Source organism: Saccopteryx bilineata, chromosome 5, assembly GCF_036850765.1.
Source record: "Saccopteryx bilineata isolate mSacBil1 chromosome 5, mSacBil1_pri_phased_curated, whole genome shotgun sequence".
NCBI classification, from domain to species: domain Eukaryota; kingdom Metazoa; phylum Chordata; class Mammalia; order Chiroptera; family Emballonuridae; genus Saccopteryx; species Saccopteryx bilineata.
In genome coordinates, this window is record NC_089494.1 from 179345845 (window position 1) to 179373339 (window position 27495).

Consider the following 27495-nt stretch of genomic DNA (forward strand, 5'->3'; position numbering starts at 1 on the left):
CAGTAGAAAAAAATAGAGAATCCAGAGTGTAAATAACAGGATACATGAAAATTTGCTACATGGCAGTATTTCAATTCATTTGGAAAGTACAGTTTATTTAATAAATGCTGATTACTCAATTGGCTGCCTTTGTTTTAAAAAGCTAGTTGGATTTCAGCCTCATGCTATACACAAAAATAAATTTCAAGCACACTTGATACAACTATAGAAAATTTAAATGTCAGAAAAAATATATAGTAAACTATATTGGTCATGTAAGGGTTAGTGAGGCTCCTTCATTCAAGACAAGAAACAGAAACTATAAAAGAAAAGTTAATTATATTTGAACCAAGGAATATTAAAATATATGCTATGGTAACAAATGCCATAATCAAAATAAACAAATAAATTAATAAAATTTTTAAAAAATATTTGTGATGCATAAGATCATAAATAATCTTCAATAAACAGAGCACTCTTATAAATTATTAAAACAAAAGACATAATATAAATATGAAAAATAATATTCAATGCTAATTAAATTTTAATATTTCATATTTTAAAGTGAAATATCACTACTAAAATGCATTCTGTGGTGAGTATAAATGCACAAGGTTCTCTCCAAACTGCTGGAGGAATTGTGAATCAGGTTAGCATTTATGAGAGTTATCTGCTAATATATATTCAACAATCATTCACAAGAGAGAAATCAAATCTTTAGTAGATTTTATTGGAATTTTTTTCTGAAAGTTTAGAGCAGTGCTATCCAGAAATATAATTCAAATCACAAATGTGAGTCACATATGTAATTTTAATTTTTAACAGCAATCTTAGAAATAAGAAATAAAATTGTTTTATTTAATCCAATAAATTCACCATATTTAAAATATGCAATCAATATTAAATGACCAAGTGATTTTATACTCTATCTTTTTATGCAAAGTCTTTGAAAACCAGTGTATGTTTTACATTTACAGCACAGCTCAATTTGAGCCAGCTATATTTCAAATGCTCTTGATTCACAAATCTAATATATCCAGTGTTGGATAGCACAGTATATTATTTTTTGCCCATCAGCCAATCAAAAATATGTAACATTTCAATAATTAGATTATAATCTAACATCATAGGAAAATATGCATGTTACACCCTTGTCAGGGAATTTTGAGCTTATTATCATTGTTATCAAAATCTATATGAAACTAATAAGTAACAAGTATTGTCAACATTTATAATGTGACCTACCTGCTTGAATGTGTTTTTATTAAGCAACATTCAGTGTTTCAGATTCAGATGGAAAGAATCCAGTCGAATAGATTTATTTGGGGTTGGGGTTTTATCAAGTGGGTATGAGAAGAAAAGAGACGGATGGGAGTTGAGGCACATGCAAAGATGTGATTGTAATAACGATGCACAGACTCCAGATCGAATAGAAAGGAAAATATGACCAACAGAAAGTAAAGCTAAAGAATGAGCATTGAAACAAAGTATTCATAAAAATGAGCATGTTATTTTCCACTGAGATTCATGATGAGTGTGAAAACAAGTGTGAGGGAAGGAAGGAGGAAAAAGAAGGAAACAGGAGAAGGCACTCCAGAAACATAGACTAAAAGAAAGAAAGAAGGGGCATAAAATGAGCCTAAATACTTAAACATATAAGAAAATCTGTCCCTAGTGGAATTTTTGGAACTTCTCTCTAAAAGTTTTTATAGAAGAAAATCCCCTTTGCTATGATGTTATAAGCTTGTGAGTACAATTAAATTGCTATGGTAGAACTGATATTAAAAGAAAAATAACAATAAAATCCTTTCCTTGATGCCCCATCTCCTCCAGCTACTACTATCTTTCTACAGTTGGGCTGCCATTCTTTCAAAAGTTGCCTACATGGTGACCATATTCTCATCAATCTTTATCCTTCAATTCATTCCAACTTGGCTCTCATTCCCTTTACTAAAGCTACTTATTTCTCTTCCTAAGGTAATTTTTACCACAATTTAACAATGCCAAATACACAAGCTAAATTTCAGTGCTTAATTTAACTAAACTATTCAAAGAATTGGAGAGAGTTCACCACTCTTGCCTTCCCAAAACACTTTGCTTTTGAAGTCTTGCCATTATATTCTTGTTTTCCTTCTTTTCTTTATGGCCCCTCCTCAATTCTAATAGGCAACATCTCCTTGTCTACTAACACTTAAATGTTCATTTTCCACAGGTCTCTATCCTGGGTCATCTATTCTTTCTACTCTAAACCCTTTTCTACATTATTTACTTATGCAATTTTAAATACTATATATTTCCTAATTTTACATTTCCAGTTTGAACTGACTTTCTGAGCTCCAGATCATAATATCAAATTTTTTACTTGAAATCACTACTTGACTCATGTTCAAAATCGAAATCTGGATGTTCTTTCTCTCTTATCCTAACCATTTGCTTCTCCTCCTTTCATCTTTTCAATTGGAGAAAATGACAACTTTGTGATCCTCCCAGTTTTTCCAGTCACAAAGCTAGGAGAAATTCTTCACATCTCTTTTCCCCTCAGAATTCATATCTACTATATCACGAAATGTATATAATATATTTGTTTTTCCTTGTATTTCACTAATTGGCAAACTCCTAATTTTTCAAGAAGTTCCACTGTTGACATCTTCTAACATTTTTTACCAATTGCAGCTCAGTTGATCTTCTAAACACCAAAATCTTTATTATATGCGGCTTAAGTGTCTGTTTGTTGCCGATAGCTTATTGGTTGCTTGCGTAACTGTACTAGCCAATGGGGTGAAGTTGCCACGGCATTCAAATAGTCCCGCCTTCTGGCATGCCACCTCACAAATTGAAGTTAAGATTGGAGCAATTATTATGCTGTTAAGAAATCTTAACACCAGATGGGGTCTTTGCAATGGTACAAGACTAGAGGTTCTCCAATTGAAAAATAATGTCATAATAGCTAAGTCTTTGACTGGCTCCTCTAAAGGTGAAATACATGTCATTCCAAGAATTGATTTGGCTCCATCTCAAACAGGGTTACCGTTTCAATTGAGACATAGACAATTTCCTGTAAAACTTGCCTTTGCTATGGCCATCAATAAGTCTCAGGGCCAAACGCTTAAGCGTGTTGGCAGTTTTTTTACCTGAGCCTGCATTTGGACATGGTCAACTTTATGTTGCCTGTTCAAGAGTTCGTGAAAGAACGGATGTAAAATTAAAAATAATTGATGGTCCTCTGCAAGGTGAGCTTAAAAGTGATGGAAAGATCTACACAAGAAATGTTGTGTACAAAGAGATCTTTGATATGTGAATTAACATTTTATTATTTAAATCACCTTTATTTATTGAGCTAGCGGTGGCTCTTAAGAAACGTACCACCAGTGGTTTCCTTCATTGCACTCTACTTTAAGCAATTAAGCAAGTAGTAGGGGGAAACCCGTGGGGCAGTAAGTAAAGGGGCGTCCTCGCCTCCTGCCCTGGGTAATTCAGTTTGAATTAGCAGTCACCTTTGCACAAATCATTTTAATTACAATTTATAATATCTAGAACAGCGGTCATTTCGTATGACCGCTGGGCTTTCTAGTCTCATCATACCGTGCCTCTCTAATTTTAAACTGCTCAATAGCTATTCATTATACTTAGGGGACTTTTTACACAGGTTTATACAATTTAGTTTTGGTTTACTTTTCCAGCTTCTTTTTCTGCACCTCTCCCCCTTGCTCATTATAACACTGTATATGCATAAAATTTATCAAATCTTGAAAACTTCATGTCATTGAGTTTTATTTCTTCGTCTACATCATTATACATAACTGATCACACCCAAACTTCATTAATTTGTGCCTATCACTCCAGTTTAGCAAGAGCATACTGAATTCTGATCTTGTTTTTCAAGGTGATCATTAATCCCATTATTAACCTATCATCTGATACTTAATAAAGATACTATAACTATATATTCTACTGTTACTAAAAAATATGTTGTTCAAGGACCAATCTCTGAGGTACAATACTGATTTTTTCACACTGATATTAATCCACTGATATTATGTATAAGGTTTTCATGATTCCCTGTCAGTGAAGCAATTTTTCTTCATATGCCAGGGGGATTGAGATAACAGCTAGTACATTATGATACTTTTACATCACCACTTCCTCTTTTACTAAGGTAAATGTCATAAGCATTCTTTTATTTTGCATACCTCAATATAAATACATTTTTTAAATACGTCAGACACAGTATGCTGTAAATTTTTCAGATAGTAAAAACAGCCTATTAACAAAACATGAATATCACTTGTTATAGTTTTATAATATAATTTTATAACTATATAATTCACAAATCTACATGTTTAATGGTGCTTATCTCTTATAATAATATAAACTTTGGAATGAATTATTTCTTTACCAATTCTAGGGACTGCAAATTTAGAGACAAAAATAACTACATGGACTTTCTTCAAATTTTAGTAATACAGCCAGAAAACTATATATTTATCTGGAGGACCACTGGACTTTCCATAAAACGTCCTTTTCTTAATGAATAAAAGAAATAGTACTAATTATCAGATTATTTATCTTTCAATGGAAGAGGCAGAGGAGATAGCATTTTAACAATAATAACGTATTTCTAAAAGAAAAGAGGCTTATGGGAACAGGAGCAATGTTTGAGAAATAAAGATACTTTATTTAGCTTAAACTGTTGTTTCTTACATGAAGGAATTTGAAGAGAAATTCATTTAAACTCCTTCGTGTAAGGAGAAGTTAACTAGGAATACCACAGGCATCATAGATCAACAAGATCAGAGTAAGTACAGCCGGGTCTTACTTGGCCTAGAAGTGTCAAGACTAAGACTATTTACTTTGTCTTTCAGTCTTTCTCAATTCTTTTATCTCATCTTCTGTAACTCTCCATCTTGCACATGAGTCAACCGGGCTGTCATCCTCTATGGCAGGGGTCCCCAAACTACTGCCCGCAGGCCGCATGCAGCCCCCTGAGGCCATTTATCCAGCCCCCGCTGCACTTCCGGAAGGGGCACCTCTTTCATTGGTGGTCAGTGAGAGGCAGATGCATCCTGTGCTCCTGGAGTACTGTACGTGGTGGTGCCACAAAGCACGGCATCTCACGTACAGTACTACTTCCGATGATGCGGGATGCACACGTCACAGCTCCGGAAGCAAGACATATATGGAACCGGATATTGACCATCTCATTAGCCAAAAGCAGGCCTATAGTTCCCATTGAAATACTGGTCAGTTTGTTGATTTAAATTTACTTGTTCTTTATTTTAAATATTGTATTTGTTCCCGTTTTGTTTTTTTACTTTAAAATAAAATATATGCAATGTGCATAGGGATTTGTTCATAGTTTTTTTTTATAGTCCGGTCCTCCAACAGTCTGAGGGACAGTGAACTGGCCCCCTGTGTAAAAACTTTGGGGACCCCTGCTCCATGGTATATCATCAAACACTATCCTTTCACTGACAAGTCTCATTCTCTCTTGTTTGAAAGGAAAAAAAGGGCTTTGATGTGTCCAACAAATCTGCAAAGGCCAGACAACAGCCATCATGGCCATTAACCAGTCAACTGGCTGGCTGGCTGCCTTTGAATGAAATGCCTACTCTTGGCCCAAGTGACTGTTTCTGGGAATCTGAGCAACACATGGTTCTAACCATTTTACATGAGTATCAATGGACAGGACGTGGTAAGAAAAGGGTGTCTGGTCTACAGATAACTGCCTGGAGTAGTGAAAGCACTCAACTTTAAATTAAAAACAATGAGAGAGTTAAGGAAATTAATCATTAATTATAATCAAAGTAGAATTTGCCTCAATTTTATCTCATTCATTTTTCCAATAGTGACTGAATAGATTCCTAATAAAGCACAGTTATCTACAGAGATTTTTGAACTATCCTAATCTATTAGGTCTAAATAAAATATGATCACCCAATGTAGAATATGTGTAAACTTTAAGAATTCTTCATATAGTCATAAAAAATACTTTACAATTTGTCATTCCCAGTGACATGATTTTATACAATCACACAAAAAAACTTTGATATGGAATGTTTCTCTACATCTTTGTCATGTGGGTGTTTCTCCACCTTCCAACCCTCCTTTCTAAAGAGACATGGTGACTGAGAAGTTACAAGTTCAACAGTTTAGAAAAGATTTTGTAGGAAATGAAAAAGCAGTTAATTATTCAATATCTTTATATGATTATACTGAACAATACAATATCTTGTCCAAAGTAGCTGCTATCTTCTGATGCTCTCACTTACCAAGGAAATGTGATAGCCATATCATATAAATTTGAAGTAGGAACACAATAACTGGTAGCTACTAAAAAAGACAAAAATTCCACATGGTCCTGACACTGTTATTCTTCTGAATGTTAGCAAAGATCCGACAGTCAAACTGGAACAAAAAAGGAATGAAAATATTGATACTGACCAAAGGATGATGGTTAGTCCTTAGCATGGATCCCAAAAAAATGAGGTATATAGCAAGTGGAGTTCCAAATCAGGAATTGTTCTACACTTTTCAGTGTGTCTTATAAAATGGGGCACATTAAACATAAACAATGGAAATTACTAATATGGGAAAGTTGTATGGGAGCTATAAATAAAGGAAAATATGACATATAGTATGACAAACCATTACTTATTTTAATGAACTGGATACAAAGGAAATCTTATAAAAGACCACAAGGCATTGATGAATTACTTCTTATGATTACAAAGGGAAGTGGTCTTTCTGGATTATTTCAATGTGGAGCACTTGGAAATAACAAAGAAATTTCTGTCCAGTGGTAAGTGTGTAAAAAGGCTCATTATTTTTCTCTGAGTAAAAAATAAATATAGTATGGGTATAATTTCATATAATAGCTGATATTTTCACCATCTGTACTAATTCAATGTCTACAGTAAAACTTAGGTACTAGACTATATTTAAAACAGAAAAGAATTACAAGACCATATAACAACTTATTTTTAAATAATAATTTCTGTAATGTTTGACCTTCTTATTGTTATTTCATAGCTGTCTATATAAGAATCATAAGATATTATACACTATAAAAAGACAGTAATAAAATAACAACTATAGATGATCAGGTAACCACCATTTAAATTCTTAAAACTTTACTTATATTTGGCACGAGTATTCTTCACCTCACATTGGTTTCATTTTTTTAACCCAGCAGTAATATTTTGATGAAAAAGATTCTCCATTTTCTTATAATATGATGAGGTACCCTATAATTTTCTGTTTGACACTTGGTTTTTCATATATATTTTTAATTGGGTCACAACTGTTACTCTTTGAAATGGAAAAATAAAACATGGTCTCATTTTGTTCTGTTACATTTCTATTTTATTCTTTCTTGACTTCCCTAGTCTAATATCATTTTAATTAACCTATCCTTAGTTTTCATTGAGGATTTTTTTTTCTCCCTCTTCTCAGAACTATTAATTACAATATTTTCCTAAGGAAAGGCTGTGTCTTTCTACAGGAAGCCATACTTCCTAATTTTTTTTGATGTGGGAGTTTGATGACTTTATTTATTTAAGTATCCCACTAAGTCAACATGATCAGTTTCTCAATAAGAACTTTATATTTCATATGTAAATATGACACTTTTGACCAATGGCCTAAAAATTCAAATAATAGCAAACGTATTAAGTAATTATGATACTATGTTACAGCTCCCTGAAAAGTACTTCACATGCATGCATTTTTTTCTTTTAATCCTCAAAATGGCTCCTTAAAATAAACGTTGCCGTTCTTCTTGTTTTCACCTTCTTTTTTTTAAATGGAGATAATAACAGATTTAGCTTTTTACCCAAGACCATACATAGAATAGGTGAGCAGTGAAACCAGACCAGATGTGAGGCGGTCTGAGTCCAGCCGCTATCATTACTGGGCATCATCGCCTACAATATGTGTCCAATTAGATGTGGCAAAAGTATTTCCTCTGCTATCCCAAGTACAACACCAAATATGCTGCTATTTAAACCTAAAATCCTAAGCAATTGGATATTTTACAATGATTTCATATTAAAGTGAAAATGCCCAAATAAACCATCTCTTCTTAAAACCTCGGAAACATGAACCTTATCAGATCTGAAGAAAGTAAGTTTTACCAGCTGCCACAGTAGAATCAGAAGCAGGATATCTCCTTAGAAGGTGAAATCTAGCTTGTTGGTGCTGTTGGAAGAGAGTAGTCAGAGTAAAAAGCTTCAAGAACTTCAAGACAGAGGAGAGAAGGCCAGACAAACCACATACCTCACAAGCTGGTATAAGAGCGTAGCACGTGGTATGATAAGAGAGATGCTTTCTGTTTTTAAGTTAATGATTGATTTAATTCTCTTTATAAAAGACCTCAAACTATATTAACAAAAATACAAAACCTATAGGGTGGAGAATAATCTGTGCTCTAATAAATAAAAAGTCCTTATTGAAGGTAGAAGTTAAATTTAAAATTTAAAATTACTAGTTTGGAAATAAAGCAAAGAAATAATTTCTCTTTTGGATGTTGGTATAGAGTATCTGGTTCAAAATAAATAATAAAATACAGTCTAAATAAAATTTTTATCAACTGTGACTCATTTTTACATTGTTTTAGTACTGGATACCAGTAAAGGACAAGTGATCTCTGATGGCTGCATACGCAGATGTCACTCCAAGTATACCATATACTTAATGCTAGAAATAGCTTCCTAGGCATAAACCAGGTTTACCATTATAGATTGTGTTTACCATTTTATGCTTTCATTATTATACAACTCTTATGGGGTGATAGAAGATTGTTGGTGATCTTCAGATAATTATTAATTATGGGACTATGGACAAATCACTCTTTGTGCCTCAGTTTTCTCTTCTCCAAAATGAAGCAGTTGTCTAAGCTAAGGTCTACAATGCTGTGGAGATGCCCAAAGCAGAAAGATAGGTTGCACAAAAAAGCTCTCCATTTAATAAAGGATTGATCGCCCTGGCCGGTTGGCTCAGTGGTAGAGCATCGGCCTGGCGTGCGGAGGACTCGGGTTCGATTCCCGGCCAGGGCACCCATTTGCTTCTCCACCCCCCACTCCCTCCTTCCTCTCTGTCTCTCTCTTCCCCTCCCGCAGCCAAGGCTCCATTGGAGCAAAGATGGCCCGGGCGCTGGGGATGGCTCTTGGCCTCTGCCCCAGGCACTAGAGTGGCTCTGGTCGCAACAGAGCAACACCCCGGAGGGGCAGAGCATCCCCCCTGGTGGGCAGAGCGTCGCCCCCTGGTGGGCGTGCCGGGTGGATCCCGGTCGGGCGCATGCGGGAGTCTGTCTGACTGTCTCTCCCCGTTTCCAGCTTCAGAAAAATACAAAAAAAATAAAATAAAAAATAAAAAATAAAAAAAAATAAAGGATTGATCTGCACTAGTTCTCTGGGAAGACTTCTTATATCAAGGAACAGGCTTGTATTAATATGAAAGTTCACTGTATGAAAATTTTCATTGTTTTGGTCAAATAAGGAGATAAAGCAAATGATAAATACTGTAGTGGGAAGGACCAAAGAGATGGGCGGGGGAGATGCATGGAAGGAACAGGGATAACCAGAAGGAGAGAAAAGTTGATTCACATCACTCCAGCATTATTCATAATAACAAGTACCTCAAAATACTACTTGAGTTTCAGGGAAAATATAAGTCATTTTATGGCTTACCTGCTCAATTTGGAAGCTTAAAATAAATTGTAGCCCACTCCATTTGACTAAATTGTGAAGCTGAAATTACAAAACAGCTAACCAGCCCTAGTTCAAAAGACGTGGTTGGTTATTTACAGATGCCAGCAAAGGTTTCTCCGCTGTTCTCCATCAGAGCCACAGATTTCAACAATGTCAATGTTTAACATTTAAATTTTAATACATTGAGATATCATGGGCTCCAGCTCCTTTCTTGTCATTTTCCACTGTCACAAACATATCTCCTATTTTAACCGAAAATCAGTTTAAATTTTTATATATTAAAATATACACTAGCCAAGAGAAGCAACTAAAGCCAAAACTATATTACCTGAATAATGCCAGTAAGCTATGAGAACGTCTATTCAGCAAATTTAAACAAATTTGTTCAGATATTAATAAATAAACTAATTTAGATATTAAATTTACATTAAAAAATAAATAAAATATCACTCGGATTTTCTTGCTGCATTTCTCACTCTGAACATCTCCAGTAATCTTAATACCCAAGTGAAGGCTTTTTTTTTTTAATTTCAAAACTGAACATTTTTAATAATATTGTAAAGTTCACAAATGTATTTGAAATACTTCAAAAAGAACTGACTACAAAGGTCTTAGTGTCCACCTGACCTATAAATCCATTTATGTATTCAAACAAGTTTGACCGTTTTTCCTTTTCACAAGTTAGCAGGATCTGTGAGGTGAGGTGGTTCTACCTTAGCGGGTTAAGCAGGTCGCAATCCATCCCGGCAGTTTCCCAGGTTGCGTTCTGTAAGGGGGGCAGGTAAACCGGGAACGCTGCAAACGCGGGAGGGAGTTTGCTATAACATGTGGACTGAATTGTTAGGATTACGCCTAACTTTAAAACACTTACATATCTTTAAAATACATTCCTGGGTGATTTTACACACTAGAGGATCTTGTGTCTGGTGCTCTGGAAAGTTCCTGCTACTGGGAAATTGGGCGGCACTGGAGGTAGCAAACTGGCAGACCACAGAACGCGCTCCCACCTGGCCCAAATTCCCCAGCAAAGAAGCGGGGCCGCCAGACCGACAGGCAGCGATGGGGAGAAGTGAACCAGAGGGCCTTCAAGGTCCACGGAGCCCGGAGCCGCGCGGCCCACCTCCCCTTTAGCTGCCCCGAACGCGCGCCCACCCACCTGGGGGCGCTGGGCCGCCGGGGGGCCGCTCCAGGCTCCCGCCTGCCCTGCCCGGCGCTGCAGGCAGCATCGCGGCGCTGGAGCCAAGGCGTCCGCAGGCAGGTGCCGCCGAGTTCCGAAGTCTCCGAGCTGTTCTTCGCTGCCTGGGAGTCTCGGCACCCCTGCGCTCCGCAGTCACCGCAGGCAGCTGGGACCAAGGTCTCGGGAACGCAGCCCAGGGACTCAGCAGGGTCGGACTAAGCTTTGCCGGGCGCCCTGAGGAAGTGAAACTGTTCAGGGGCTTGCTCGTGCACCCTTTTTAGGCTGGTTTGGTTTCTAACACTCACTGGCCCTGTTCCCTTCCCACCTTTTCACCCAGGACATCTTTAGAGCTGTGCGACCAGTACTTTAGCTCTCTTTGTCTCGTTCTAGGTCTTCCACCATGCCCCCACTTTGGGAAAGAAATAAGAATATCAGAAATAGACATTTGTGGGGAAAGGGGAGTAATAGAGACATAGGTATGAATATAAAAATAAAGATATACATAAAGATGTAGATAAAGTGAAGGTACATTGTATTTTTAAAAACATTTCATTTTGCCCAGACTTTCTAGGTTGATTCATAAATTGTAAAGTCAGAACTGGGCCCAGTATAAAATTAGACATGGGTCTAAATAGGTCCTAAACACCAGTGTTCTTTGTTGCTTTGTTTGCATTAAAGACTGAGAAAACCTCACCATCACCCCCAGATCCTTAAAATAAATTTCCCCTCTACTTTCAAAGATCTCTAAATTACCTTACGAGGTAAAATATAATGTTGATCAATTTGAAGATTTGATAATAATCTGTGGTTTAAATGCCCCTCCCTCCCTTTTTTTAGAAAAGAAACCAGAAAGGAAGGCTTGTGTGGTAACTGCTTATCTCACTCACAGTGTTTTTCAGGAATACCATAAATATCAAGTATCAAAATGTTAATTTTTTCACAGAACTGGGCTTATTTTATACTTTATAATATAGTAAAAAAATAATTTGGGAGAAATATGTGAAATGTCAGCAAATTTTGAAAACTATTATAGATATTTATGTGTTTTCCAACACTTCCTCTAAACAAAATAAATTTTAAGTTGATCTTCTGTATTTGAAATAATGAAGAAATGTTACTTAATTTAACATATAACATATTAAGAAATTGTTTTCTGTGAGTGCCTAGTATACTAAGAGCTCAGTATTATAAGGTAAAGACAGAAGGTCTGGATTGCAGTGTCCATATAAGCTCTTGGTCAACATTTTCAGAAACTCAGGTTTTAGGAAAGCATTAAGTCTTCTCAAACCAACCCACTGGGAAAACAATATCTTTTTTTTTTTTTTTTTTTTTTTTTGGTATTTCTCTGAAGCTGGAAACGGGGAGAGACAGACTCCCGCATTCGCCCCACCGTGATCCACCTGGCACGCCCACCAGGGGGCGATGCTCTGCCCACCAGGGGGCGATGCTCTGCCCCTCCTGGGCGTTGCTCTGTTGTGACCACAGCCACTCCAGCGCCTGAGGCAGAGGCCAAGGAGCCATCCCCAGCGTCCGGGCCATCTTTGCTCCAATGGAGCCTGGGCTGCGGCAGGGGAAGAGAGAGAGACAGAGAGGAAGGAGAGGGGGAGGGGTGGAGAAGCAGATGGGCGCTTCTCCTGTGTGCCTTGGCCGGGAATCGAACCTGGGACTTCTGCACGCCAGGTCGACGCTCTACCACTGAGCCAACCGGCCAGGGCGGGGAAAGCAATATCTTAATTGACACATTTGCTAGTATATACATATATTCCTCACAAAAGATATTTTGACCAAGATTTTGAGTAGGAAGGAAAAGACATATCCACACTAGCTTATGCTCTCCAATTAGTTATTCAAATCTTCAAAGGCATCCTAGTTAGTTCTGTGGAAATACACAATGCTCACTTCCTCCATGCACACAAAAAAATAGTTACTAAGGATAGTCTTCAGATAGCATATTGTATCTGAAACATATATGCAGCAGCCTTCATGTGTGAACAGCCCTGGATGGGGAGTCAGAACACTCAGATTGCCATGTCGACTCTCCATCTTTCTATGTGGGCAACTGGAGTAATTAATATTTCTATAATTTTGACTAAATAAGGAAATTAGAAAATTTGTACTCATGTCTTTGCCAGCTATAGAATTTTATGAGCTTGTTTCCCATAATACACATAAATAAAATAAGATTTCCAATATATAGAAAAATTAAGTATATTTCCAGATGCTCAGTTTGACTATTTACATCATTATGATCCTGACAATGGAAAGATAAAAGCAAAAATGTGTTTTGGGGCTTTCCTTTTTAACTACTTCAACAAGGCTTTGTGTTAGAAAGTCTTTTAAAATCTTCCATTATAGTTCAAAAATTATTCTAGCTATATATTTGTTTCAGGTACTGAATGAGAACACAATTCTTGTTCAAAAGCAATGTGGTAATGTTTTAGCCTATTTATTTATTTATTTATTATTTTTTAGTTTCATAACTTGTTTCTGTTAACAGTTACTCTGATTTTTTGTTTGTTTGTTTTAAGTATTTAATATACCAAGCACTGTGTGTTTCATAATGTGTGTTCATGTCATTTGGTTTTTATATCAGTGAGGTTTTACCCATATTTTACAAATGAGGAATCTGGTTTTTAAAAGTTTTAAGTGATAGAGCTGAAATTCAATCCTCAATTTGACTCCATAGCTTGCCCTCTTAATTACAATCTTTCATATCTTTTAAGGTCACCAAGTCATTGCTAAAGATTTCATAGACTTCATAGGCAATGCTATACCTGTACACATATCAAAATTGCTGTTTTTCTACCCACTTTCTCATTGAGCAGTCATTTTATAGAAATGAACATCCGTATCCATTAAAATCGGCATTAACTGAACTCATAGTTCATTAAAACACTGGCACTGTTTGGCTGTGAATAGTTAGAAGCATTTCACGAATAAAAGAAAATGTGTGGCAATTGCACACACACAGAGATGTGGTGACTTAAGTCTTAACCTGTATTTTAATTTGCTCATGCATTTATGAAAAGATATTTTAGAAATACTTTCATTCATTTTGGTTTTGTTTCTCAATGTCAACTTCATGTTTCGTTGAATTTATTTTCCCCCTGCTTTCTCCCTTAAGGAAATGATACTGTCTGAAATGCTGGATTATTTCTTGCTTTTTGTTGTTAGGGAGGAGGCACCTAAGAAATCCTCACACTGAGATGCTTTTCAGTTAAAAGGCCACCAGCGGTGTAAAATTGCAGGTTTCTGATTTTACCTGTGTTACAGAAGGACAAAAAATGCTAGCCACAGTTGGTTTTCTGTTTCCCAATGTATCAAACTCTTGGATCCATTGACTTCTTCCCTTGCATTTATTTTTTCTAGCAGCATATTGATGACCTCAATATTGTTTCCTACTTTGAAGAATTTGTAAGAGCCTCATGCTGAGTCCATGTTCCAAAAAGTGGATGTCTCAGGCTTTTCACTGTTGCCCTGTTGTCACGGCTGAGTCCTTGGGCCCTATGTGAACTGGATTATTTTGCTAATGCTGTTGGCTTTATTTCTACTTTTAGATTCTGTTTTTTCCTAAAGCACCAACGAAATTGTATTTTGCTTCTTTATGGCTATTTATTATTAGAGAATTTTCCTCTTAAAAAACATGTCCAGATTTTTAGATGCTGAATTACATTTTTCTCATAGGGTGTTATTGTGCTTTTTATTTGCTAGCTCAAAACTAGACCAAATATTGCAAAGGTTTGAAGGAATTTCCTAGTACAGCGGTACCTTGAGATACGAATTTAATTCGTTCTGTAACCGAGCTCGTAAGTCAGTCAACTCGTATATTTAACTGCTGATACTGGACCTGTGTGCCAACTAGCGGCAGCTTCCGGAATCACTTGTATCTCAGAATTTCACTCAGATCTCGAACAAAAATACAGACTGAGTCGCAGCTCGTATCTTAAAAAAATTGTATGTTGGTCTGTTCGTATCTCAAGGTACCACTGTAATAATATTTTGTTGTTACTGGGAGGCTTTCTTCATTCTGCTATCCTTTCTCACATTTAACTGAATTCTTTAATACTAATCTGTATAATGGGGCTCGTCAATTTATCCACATCATAATTCCCAGAGCCTGTGTATATTCTACCTTACATTACATGGAAAGTGGAATTAAGTTAAGGATCTTGAGATGGGAAGATTATTTTAGATCCCTGTGGGCAAATGTAATCCCAAGGGTACTTATTAGGAGGCAGGAAAGTCAGAAAAGAGATATGACAAGGAAGCAGAGTGGAGTAATGTACTCTGAGTATGGAGAAAAGGCTACAATCCAAGAGGGCCTCTAGCAGCTGGAGGAGCAAGGACATGGATTCCCCTGCAGAGCCTCCAGAAAGAAACAGCCCTACTGAAAACTTGACTTTTATTCCAGTGAGACTGATTTTGAACTTCTGACTTCCAGAACTATAATACAATAAGTTAGTGGGGGGTTTTTAAGACCACTGAGACGGTGGTAATTTATTACAGCAGCATAGGAAACTAACACGTAAGCTTACAATGATAAATTGAGTATTTGGAGAAATTCATTAATAAGAATTGTTTTTTACATTCTTCTAAATAAACATATATGAGAGAATGTTCAATTCCCTTTAGCATTAATTTTCAAAATTTCCTTGGAGCAATATTTCACTGTTAATTGGTGGTTTTGGTAGCTTTTATATATTCCATCCTGCAGGGCTGTCTATATTATGTACTTGCTTCTGTTCTCTAGTGATTGAGGAAGAGTACTCAATCTTCTCTTTCTACTTGACTGAGGATGACTTCAGGAACTAACCTAGTTTTCTGCTTATACTGCAGCTGATACCACCCCAGCCTGTGCTAACAAGTGAAAGAAAGTTTGCTCCATAATCTGAGTTTTAACAACCAATACCATAAAATGTTTGAATGTAAAGAAATTCAAATTCTTCCATTTCTCTTTTTGATTATTTTGACTTTCTTTGTGAACGCTGTTAAATTACTTCTATTTTTGTCTTATAATTATTGATTTGATTAAAATTTCAGCCCCACTCACTATATGATATATGATAATGTTACTCTTAGCACTTAATTTACCACAGGTCTCTCAATATGTGAACCAGTTGACTTGACTCCTTTATAGGACTGATAAAAGGAAACATTTCTCTTCATATTTCATTATCTATTTGTTAATTCAATTAAAAAGAGTTCAGTAGTATCTACCATATATAAAACACAGGGCTGGGCACTGGACATACAGTGATGAAAAAAAACAACCCTTGCTTCTAAAAAGTCTGCTATCTAGACATTCTGCTTCAATGTTAGTGGAGAATTATATAGAATAAAGAAATACTGAATAGATCTGAGGCAACTAAAATATATCTTTGGACCATTGGATGTATGAAGAATATTCTTAAAATACGATTGTAGGAGCAGTTTCTTTTCTTTTTTTTTTTTTTTTTTGTATTTTTCTGAAGCTGGAAACAGGGAGAGACAGTCAGACAAACTCTCGCATGCGCCCGACCGGGATCCACCCAGCACGCCCACCAGGGGGCGACACTCTGCCCATCCGGGGCGTTGCTATGTTGCGACTAGAGCCACTCCAGTGCCTGAGGCAGAGGCCACAGAGCCATCCCCAGCGCCCGGGCCATCTTTGCTCCAAAGGAGCCTCGGTTGCAGGAGGGGAAGAGAAAGACAGAGAGGAAGGAGAGGGGGAGGGGTGGAGAAGCAGATGGGCGCTTCTCCTGTGTGCCCTGGCCGGGAATCTAACCCGGGACTTCTGCACGCCAGGCCGACGCTCTACCACTGAGCCAACTGGCCAGGGCCAGGAGCAGTTTCTATTACACATAAATTATAGTAAAGAAACTTTCAAATTGAGAATGTTTAAAACTAGAAGACAACAACAGGAAGTGGTTGGAGAAAAATTTCAACAGGAAGAAAAGATAATGTTTCAGCCAGTGGTGTAACGCCTGGGAAGCTTCTAAGAATTGTGTCCCTTTGCATAATTCAAAAATTAGGAGAGACTGTAGAAGGTAGTTTCCATATCTACCACACAATTTCATAGGGTAGTAAGTAGCTTGGTAACAGTTAAGAAGAATAGAAAATGCAGAAATAAATTTGCGTCAAGTGAAATGTTTCCTTTTATGACTTGAAAAACAAGTCATTACAGTGGACATCTGAAACACCCATTACGGGGGTGGGGGAGCATAATGGACTCTACAAATAGCTAAAAAAAGGGGGGAATCAAACAGAAAGTGGAAATTTATGGTGAAAATTATCACTAAAAAAATATGACTTTATTTCTCAAAAGCTACTAACAGGAATGTTTATAATATGAAAGCAATGCCAAGAGAACAGTAAGCATCTCCTGCAGACCTTCTCAGAGTTCACTTCACTCCTTTCCTGTAGCTGGTTTAGGATGCATTTCCCACCTTCTGAGTGAGCAGCTGTGTTGTATCAATTTGTGAGTTGTCCATGAGATTTCAGAATACAAGACTCTCTGTGGCGGAGGCTCTGTACTCTGTTGCAGACTTCATGTACAGTTCATGGGGCCTGAGCCTTTGAGGAATGTTGAGGGAAAGCACAGGTCATCCTTATTGGGACCAATAAAAGATATTTCTTCATGAATGGAGAATCAAAACATCATGTATGTTTTTGAAGGAAAGAGAATGTATTATTCAGGGGTTTGTTATTTGTAAATCTATACAAATAGGAGAGGGATGTTTAAAACTATTGTGAAAAGAGATGAGTTTAAGTCATGTGTATAACTACCTCCCGGGAGATAGCTTAAATAGCCACAAAAATGTAAACACAAATCAACAACAACAACAACAAATAAAACCAGAGTATGTAAGAAGGTAATGAATTTATCTAATGACTAGAGATGTAAGAGACAGAGCACTTCAAAAACTTTGGCTGAACAACCTAAGAAATATGTTTAATCTTGGGCATACTGCTGAAAATATTTTGTATAAGTTTTCTGATACTTGTTTCCCTCTGGCAAAGAAAATCTGCCTTTCATTTTGGAAAAGACTGGAAATAATATTTAAAATTAACCAAAATAGAAAAAAAATAAATTTTAAAGTGTAAGATTAAAAACTTACTTTTTACTTTATAACTATATATCTTCTATGTGTATAAATTCTAATAATGATACATAAAAGATGAACATTTCATATAATAAACTATATAATCATAAATAGACCTTAATCATATAATAATTAACAGACAGGATTAATAAAAATTTTATTTAAAATTTAAAAAATTTTGTTTTATAGACACAATAAATATATGCCATAAAATAGTACTAATGAATTTAAAAAATATATAAAAATTTATTAAAATGAATTATTATCTAGTCATTCAGCAATTAAATATTGAATACTTACTATGTGTTATGGTTTATAACCTTAGAGTAGTTCCCATAATACAACTAATAATAATTCTATTAGAGTATTCCAATATTATAATAGAGAAGGGATAATATTACTATAGACTTAATAATATCAAAGAGTTACTAATATGGGTTATATGAGATATTTAGCAAATTAGGGCAGGGCATAGGACATTTTGACTAGCCTTCAGGTGAGAAAAACCTTCCCTAGGGATCAATTATCTCTACCTCTGACCAATTTAAACTAATTAAAATATAATCTCTAAAGCAGTATCAGTTTAGGAAAAGGCATGTGTTCCTTGATATACTGGAACTATTTTCACAAGGGGATTCCACCCTACACTAAAATAAACAAACAAAATATTTTAATAGATCAGGAAAGTTATTACAATATAAAGTTAAATACAACACTATTTTTTCCTTTTTAATTGAATTTATTGGTTACAAAAATTAATTGCAGTATAGAGTTAAACATATCACTATTTTTTGGTTTAGCCATCTTTGGGCTAAACCAAGAGGAATCTATAGCCAAAGATCACTGAAGAAGCCTTTTAACTGAATTTATTGGTTACAAAATTATACAGGTTTCAGGAGAACAATTTCACAACACATCATCTGTATACTATATGTGTTCAACATCCCAAGTCAAGTCTCTGTCCATCATCATTTTTCACCCATATACCCTCCTCCACTTCCCACCCCTAGTAATCACCACACTTTTGTCAGTCCATGATTTTTCTCTTTTTTTCCCCTTTTTTTTTGCTCAATTCCTCTGCTCCCCCATCTAGGTTCACAATAATCCACCTTGAGAGCTATTAACTGGCTCTCTATCTATGAGTCTGTCTTTATTTTACTTGTGAATTTATTTTGTTTGTTAGATTCCACATAGGTATAAAAATCTTATAGTACTTAACTGGCTTACTTCACATAATACTCTCCAGGTCCATCCATGCTGTTGTAAAGAGTAAGATTTCTTGGGGGCAGCAAGATGGCAATGGAGTAGGCGAATATTCCAATTTCCACCTCCCAGAACCAAAGTGGATTACAACTTAATTTTAAGAACAATCATCTGGAAAACCCATCTTTGGGCTAAACCAAGAGGAATCTATAGCCAAAGATCACTGAAGAAGCCACACTGAGACTAGTAGGAAAAGCAGAAACATGGAAAGTGTTGCCCAGCTCCCAGGAGTGAGCGGCAGCCTAGAGGGACTCCCATGGCAGGGTGGGTTGCCCAGAGAGAGGAGGGTCCTAGGCCCTAGGAACAGAGCCCCAGCCTGTATCCCCGGAGCCTAGAGGAGGTGTATGGACAGTATTTAGCTGCAAAACAAGTCAGGATATTGTTTGTAAGAAAGAGACAGATTTCTCAGACCCAGGATTCTTCTTAAAGGGGCCATGCTGAAAACCTCTTTCACAACCACCCACCCGGGGCTCCAGGGGAGAGAGGAGAGGACTGGAGTAGCAGGAAGAGAGTGTAATGTAAAAGGCACAGGGAGAAGCACTTTGAGGGACAGCCACCCTAACCCCTGGGCTGAGTCACTTCCCAAATCTGAAGTGAATATTTCCCTGGAAACAGCAATACCAGCAAAGGGAAGCAGGACACCAGCCAAACAAGCTCTCCTGCTACAGTTGGAGTAAAGAGTCAATTAGAAGCAGGGAGCCCATCAGGGATACAGTATTGAGTGCTGAGGTCTGAGTTACATCACCACCCCCACACTGATGGTGCTCACTGGAGGGTGGGTGGCGGCAAGACGGGGGAGTGTGGTCCCCTCAATGGGGGCGGAAGCCGGCAGCCAGACATGGCTGCAGCCTGGGCACTGGAATGCACTCTTAGACCTGGCAGAGCAGGGGGGTCTGGTCATGGCTGGGGGCAGGGCTCATGAGTGCAGTCCCACCTGCAGTCCCGCCATCAAGGGTGGAGAGGAGGCTGGGGAACCAGCGGAGGCTTGTGGCCAAGCGTGAGAAAGTGGTTCCACCCATGGCAGCAGGGTGGAGGCCCAGGGCCTTCCAAGGCTTGCAGCTCCTGCGTGTAAATGCAGTCTCACCCGTGGAGTTGAGGCAGAGGCTGGGGGCCAGCCAAGGCTTGCAGCCTGGGCGTGAGAATGCAGTCGTGCCTGAGGAGGTGGAGGTGAAAGCTGGGGAACCGGCCAAGGCTTGTGGCCAGGCACGCAAATGCAGTCCTGCTCGCGAGGCTGGGGCAGAGGCCAGAGCTGTTTGTGGCGGAAGCCTGGGCATACTACACAGTCCCACCACAGAGGCAAGATGGAAACTACAGCAGCGGGTGGGCGCTGGCAACACTGGTGCTGGAACCCCTGAGGAAAAGGCAGCCGTGGTGGTGGTGGTGGTGGGCCTGTGGACAGACCACATCTCAGGAACGCAGAGGCCAAACCCACTGGACTCCTGTGGCTACATCCTTCTGAGGGCTGAAAAAACAAGAAAATATAAAAGAAAAGAAATAAAAAGAAAAGAAAAACAAGAAGTCTGGATAGAATGACACCTGAGGCTAAGGGGCAATCCACATTTAATACCTTACCTAATTCCTGATTTATAGTACTGAGCCCAACAAGTAGCTACCAATAAGAGGCAGCAGAAAGCAGATCTCAGGGGAACCTGAACATTTAAATGAACATCCTCTAGGCCAAAAGTCAATAAAAGCCAGCCTAAGAGTGCAGTTGATATTAACAAGGGCACCTGGGTTCAGCAGAGGCAACCACGGGATTTGGATCCCTGGTTGCTCCAAATAAGGTAGATAAGGGCCAGTCATAGGCAGCAACCCCCACTGGTCTGTGTCAGGCTCTGGCCAAGAAGGTCCAGGGAGGACACATCCAGAGTCCAGATACGGAGAGCATCAGTTCAGGACCTAACAACCCTTATCAGAGTGATACCTTAAGGAAGGGCTCCTCACACCTAACCCAGTTAAGATATAGAAGACGCAAATACAAATAGCAAAAAGAACAGTGACCAGACAAATAGCCCACAGCAGTTTACAAACAGCAGCTGATGCCAGCTCAAGAAGATCTAGAAACGAAACAACTGGAAACAGGAGGCAGATAATACCAACCCTAGACACAGCTAGCTACACAACACACCTAAAGGAGGAGTTTATATACAGAGAAAATGGGAAGGCAAAGAAATTTAACCCAAATGAATCAACAAGAGAAATCCCCAGAAAAAGATCTGAATGAGATGGAAATAACCAAATTGCTGGATGCAGAGTTTAAAATAATGATTGTTAGGATGCTCGAGCATCTTAGAGCAACAATGGATGGACATAATGAGCACCTAAATAAAGAGATAGCAAGCATCAAAAAGGACATTGAAATCATAAAAAAGAACTGCTCAGAAATGACAAGTACAATATCAGAAATGAAGACTACACTAGAAGGAATTAAAAGCAGGATAGATGAAGCTGAGAATGAATCAGCAATTTAGAGCACAGGATAAATGAAAACACAGAAGCAGAGCAGCAAAAAGAAAAAAGGCTCAAAAAGTTTGAAGAAATTCTAAGAGAGCTCTGTGACAACATGAAGAGAAACAATATTAGCATTGTAGGGGTTTCTGAAGAAGAGAAAGAACATGGAATAGAGAACCTAATTGAAGAAATCATAGCTGAAAACTTCCCTAAATTGATGAAGTAAAAAGACAAACAAGTTTAAGAAGCACAGAAAGTCTCATTAAGGATGAACCCAAAGAGGCCTACAGCAAGACACATCATAATTAAAATACCATAATTAAGGGATAAAGAAAGAATACTTAAAGCTACAAGAGAAAAGCAATTACCTACAGAGAAGCCCCCATAAAGATGACATACGACTTCTAATCAGAAACATTAGAGGCCAAAGGGAATGGCAAGAAATATTCAAAGTAATGCAAAACAAGAGCCTGCAACCAAGATTTCTCTATTCGGCAAGGTTATTATTTAAAATTGAAGGAAAAATAAAAGGCTTCCTAGAAAACAACAACAACAAAAAACAAACAAACAAAAAAAAAACTCAAGGAATTAATTACAATGAAACCAATGCTACAAGAAATGTTAAGGGATGGGGGAATCTAAAAAAAGTGGAATGTAGATTTAAAGAATAAAATGTCAAAAAAAACAACTACATATCAATAATAACCTTAAATGTCAATGGATTAAATGCTCCAATCAAAAGACATAGGGTAACTGAGTGGATAAGAAAACAGGACCCATATATATGCTCTCTACAAGAGACACACCTCAAAACAAAAGAGACACACAGACTGAAAGTGAAGGAGTGGAAAAAATATTTTATGCAAATGGAGATGAAAAAAAAAGCTGGTGTAGCAATACTTATATCTGACAAAATAGACTTTAAAACAAAGACTATAGTAAGGGATAAAGAAGGTCACTACATAATATAGGAGCACCTAAATTTATAAAGGAGATTTTGATGGACATAAAGCAAAAATCAACAGCAATATTATAATAGTAAGGGATTTTAATACCCCAATAACATCACTAGATAGATCCTGAAGAAAGAAAATTAACAAAGAAACTGCAGCCTTAAAGGACAAACTAGATCAACTGGATCTAATAGATATTTTCAGAATCTTTCACCATAAAGCAGCAGAATATACATTGTTTTCAAGTGCTCATGGTACATTCCCCAGGATGGACCACATGTTAGGAAACAAAACAAGTCTCAATAAATTTAAGAAGATTGAAATCATATCAAGCATCTTCTCTGATTACAATGGCATGAAACTAGAAATCAACTACAATAGAAAAACTGAAAAACATTCAAATGCTTGGAGACTAAACAGCATGTTATTAAATAACAAATGGGTTAATAATGAGATCAAAGAAGAAATAAAAAATTTTCTTGAAACAAATGAAAATGAACATACTCAAAATTTATGTGACACAGCAAAAGCAGTCCCGAAAGGGGAGCTCATAGCATTATAGGCATACCTTAAGAAGCAAGAAAAAGCCCAAATAAACAAACTTAACCCTACATTTAAAAGAACTAGAAAAAAAATGATAAACAAAGCCCAGAAGAAGTAGAAGAAAGGAAATAATAAAGATCAGAGTGGAAGTAAATGACATAGAGGCCAAAAAAACAATACAGAAGATCAATGAAACCAAGAGTTGGTTCTTTGAAAAAGTAAACAAGATTGATGAACCTTTAACCAAACTCACCAAGAAAAAAAGAGAGAGGACTCAAATAAATAAAATTAGAAATAAAAGGAGAAGTAACAACTAACACAGAAGAAATACAAAGGATTGTAAAAAAAAAATACTATGAAGAGCTGTATTGCAAAAAATTAGACAACCTAATAAAATGGACAAATTCCTTGAAACATATAATCTTTCAAAAATCAATCTGGAAAAATTAGAAAACCCAAACAGACTGATTTCATAAAATGAGATTGAAACAGTTATCCAAAAACTCCCAACAAACTAAAGTCCTGGGCCAGATGTCTTCACGGGCAAATTTAGCAAATATTCAAAGAACTAATTCCTAGCCTTCTCAATCTATTTCAAAAAATTCAAGAGGAGGGAAGATTTCCAAGTTCCTTTTTTGAGGCGAGAATAATCCTTATTCCAAAACCAGGTGAAGACACTACAAAGAAAGAAAACTATAGGCCAATATCCTTGATGAACTTAGATGCTAAAATTCTCAACACAATATTAGCAAACCAGATCCAGCAATACATGAAAAAAATCATACATCATGATCAGGTGGGATTTATTCTGGGGAGACAAGGCTGGTACAATATTCACAAATCAATCAATGTGATTCATCACATAAACAAAAGAAGGGATAAAAATCACATGATAATATCATTAGATGCAGAAAAAGCTTTTGATAAAATCCAGCACCCATTTATGATCAAAACGCTCAGCAAGTGGGAATACAGGGATCATACCTCAACATGATAGAGGCCATCTATGACAAACTCACAGCCAACATCATACTCAATGGGCAAAAATTAAAAGCAATCCCCTTAAAATCAGGAACAAGGAAGGGGTGCCCCCTTTCACCACTCTTATTTAACATAGTTCTAGAAATCTTAGCCACAGCAATCAGACAAGAAGAAGAAAAAAAAAAGGCATCCAAATTGGAAAAGAAGAAGTAAAAACTATCATTACTTGCTGATGATATGATACTGTACATAGAAAACCCTAAAGTCACAGTCAAAAAATTACTGGACCTGATAAACGAATTCAGCAAGGTGGCAGGATATAAAATCAATATTCAAAAATTAGTGGCATTTTTATACACCAACAATGAACTGTCTGAAAAAGAAATTAAGAAAACAATCCCCTTCACTATTGCAACAAAAAAATAAAGTACCTAGGAGTAAATTTAACCAAAGAGGTTAAAGACTTGTACCTGGAAAATTATAAAACATTGACAAAGGAAATCAAGGAAGATACAAACAAGTGGAAGCATATACCATGTTCATGGATAAGAAGAATAAACATCACTAAAATGTCTATATTACCCAAAGCAATTTATAAATTCAATGCAATTTCTATTATAATACTAATGATATACTTCAAAGATATAGAACAAATATTCTAAAAATTTATATAAAACCAACCCCCCCCAAAACAACAACCCACGAATAGCCTCAGCAACCCTGAAAAAGAATAAAAGTGGGGATATCACACTTCCTGATATCAAATATACTGCAAGGCCATTGTACTCAAAATACCTTGGTACTGGCATAAGAACAGCCATACAGATCAATGGAACAGAACCCAGAACCCAGAAATAAACCCACACCTTTATGGACAATTGATATTTGGCAAAGGAGGTAAGAGCATACAATGGAGTAAAGACAGTCTCTTTAACAAATAGTGTTGGGAAAATTGAACAGGTACTTGCAAAAAAATAAAACTGAATCACCAACTTACACCACTCACAAAAATAAACTAAAAATGGATAAAATACTTAAATGTAAGTCGTGATACCATAAACATCTTGGAAGAAAACATAGGCAGTAAACTCTTTGATATCTCTCATAGCAATATTTTTGCTGATTTATCTCCATGGACTAGTGAAATAAAGGACAGGATGAACAAATGGGACTATATGAAACTAAAATCTTTTGCTCAGCAAAAGACACCATTAACAAAATAAAAAGACAACGCACACAATGGGATAATGTATTCGCCAATACATCTGATAAGGTGTTAATAACCAAAATTTATAAAAACCTTATAAAACTCAACACCAGGAAGATAAACAATCCAATCAAAAAAATGGGCAAAAGGAGCCCTGGCCGGTTGGCTCAGTGGTAGAGCGTCAGCCTGGTGTGCAGAAGTCCCGGGTTAGATTCCCGGCCAGGGCACACAGGAGAAGCGCCCATCTGCTTCTCCACCCCTCCCCCTCTCCTTCCTCTCTGTCTCTCTCTTCCCCTCCCGCAGCTGAGGTTCCATTGGAGCAAAGATGGCCCGGGCGCTGGGGATGGCTCCTTGGCCTCTGCCCCAGGCATTAGAGTGGCTCTGGTCACAACAGAGCGAAGCCCCGGAGGGGCAGAGCATCGCCCCCTGGTGGGCAGAGCGTGGCCCCCTGGTGGGCGTGCTGGGTGGATCCCGGTGGTGGGGCGCGTGTGGGAGTCTGTCTGACGGTCTCTCCCCGTTTCCAGCTTCAGAAAAAAAAATGGGCAAAAGGAATTAATGGACACTTCTCCAAAGAGGACATACAGATGGCCAATAGGCATATGAAAAAATGTTCAACATCACTAATCATTAGAGAAATGCAAATTAAAACCACAATGAGATACCATCTTACACCGTCAGAATGGCGCTCATTAACAAAACAACACATAATAAGTGCTGACAAGGGTGTGGAGAAAAGGGAACCCTCCTGCACTGCTGGTAGGAATGCAGACTTGTGCAGCCACTGTGGAAAATAGTATGGAGATTCCTCAAAAAATTAAAAATAGAACTGCCTTTTGACCCAGCTATCCCACTTTTAGGAATATATCCTAAGAATTCCAAATCACTGATTAAAAAGAAGAAATGCACCCCCATGTTTATGGCAGCATTGTTCACAATAGCCAAGATCTGGAAGCAGCCAAAGTGTCCATTAGTGGACGAGTGGATTAAAAAGCTGTGGTACATTTACACAATGAAATATTATGAGGCTGTGAGGGAGAAGAAAATCTTACCTTTTGCAACAACATGGATGGACCCAGAAACTATCATGCTAAGTAAAATAAGCCAGGAAGAGAAAGAAAAATATCATATGACCTCACTCATTTGAGGAATCTAATGAATAATGTGAATTTAGGAATGGAACAGAGGCAGAGGCGAGATCAAAGGGACCAGAGGGAAAGCAGTCAGAGGGAAGGTGGAAGAGGAGATGGGATCAGAGAAGGGAAAGAGATTAATGAAATTATATATAAGATATATCAATACATAACAGCATTATAGAGAACAGGACAGCAAATTCTGGAGGGAAGTGGGGAAGATATTGGGGGAGGGGGCAAAGGGGGCGGCTGAGGTGAACATGGAGGTGGGGGAGAGATATATTCAGTAGGACACTTAAATCTATGTAATCACAATAAATTAAAATCATAAAATAGAGTAAGATTTTTTTTTTTTTTTTTTTACAGCTGAGTACTATTCCATTGTGTAAATGTACCACAGAGTTTTTGTGCATTCATCTATTTCTGCTTCCAAATCTTGGCTCTTGTAAATAATGGCTTGATGAGCAAAGGGATGTATTTATTCCTTCAAATTAATGTTTTGAGTTTCTTTAGATAAATTCCCAGAAGTGAAAACGCTGGGTAATAAGGCAGTTCCATTTTTAATATTTTGAGGCAACTATACTCCTTTCCACAGTGACTACCCCAATCTGCATTACTCAGCAGTGCCTGAGGGTTGCCTTTACTTCACATCCTTGCCAACACTTGTTGTTTGTTGATTTATTGATGATAGCCATTCAGATATGTGTGAAGTGATATATTATTGTTGTTTAAATTCCATTTCTCTGATGATTAATGATTTTAAGCATCTTTTCATATCTGTAGGCCATCTGTAGTTCCTTTTTGGAGAAGTGTCTGTTCAGGTCCATGACACAACTTTTAATTAGATTGTATATTTTTGGTTTTGCGTTTCATAGTTTTTAAAATAAATTTTGGATATTATTCCCTTATTTAGATGTATCAGTTTATGTTTTCCCAGTCAGGGGGTTGTCTTTTCGTTCTGTAGATGGTTTTCTTTGCTGTGCAAAAAAAATTTAATTCGATGTAGCTCTATTTTTTAATTT

At 37.2% G+C, this 27495-nt stretch overlaps 1 protein-coding gene across 2 annotated transcripts in view; it reads right to left on the reverse strand.

The window, feature by feature from the left end:
- The window catches only part of BANK1 (B cell scaffold protein with ankyrin repeats 1), a 395229-nt gene extending 384145 nt beyond the window's left edge, over positions 1-11084 (reverse strand). For both annotated transcript variants that reach the window (XM_066280104.1, XM_066280103.1), the window contains exon 1: positions 10843-11084. In XM_066280104.1, coding sequence (XP_066136201.1) covers positions 10843-10912 — 70 coding nt within the window. In that variant the 5' untranslated portion in view covers positions 10913-11084. The remainder of the gene's footprint in view (positions 1-10842) is intronic.
- Between the last annotated feature and the right edge of the window lie 16411 nt (positions 11085-27495).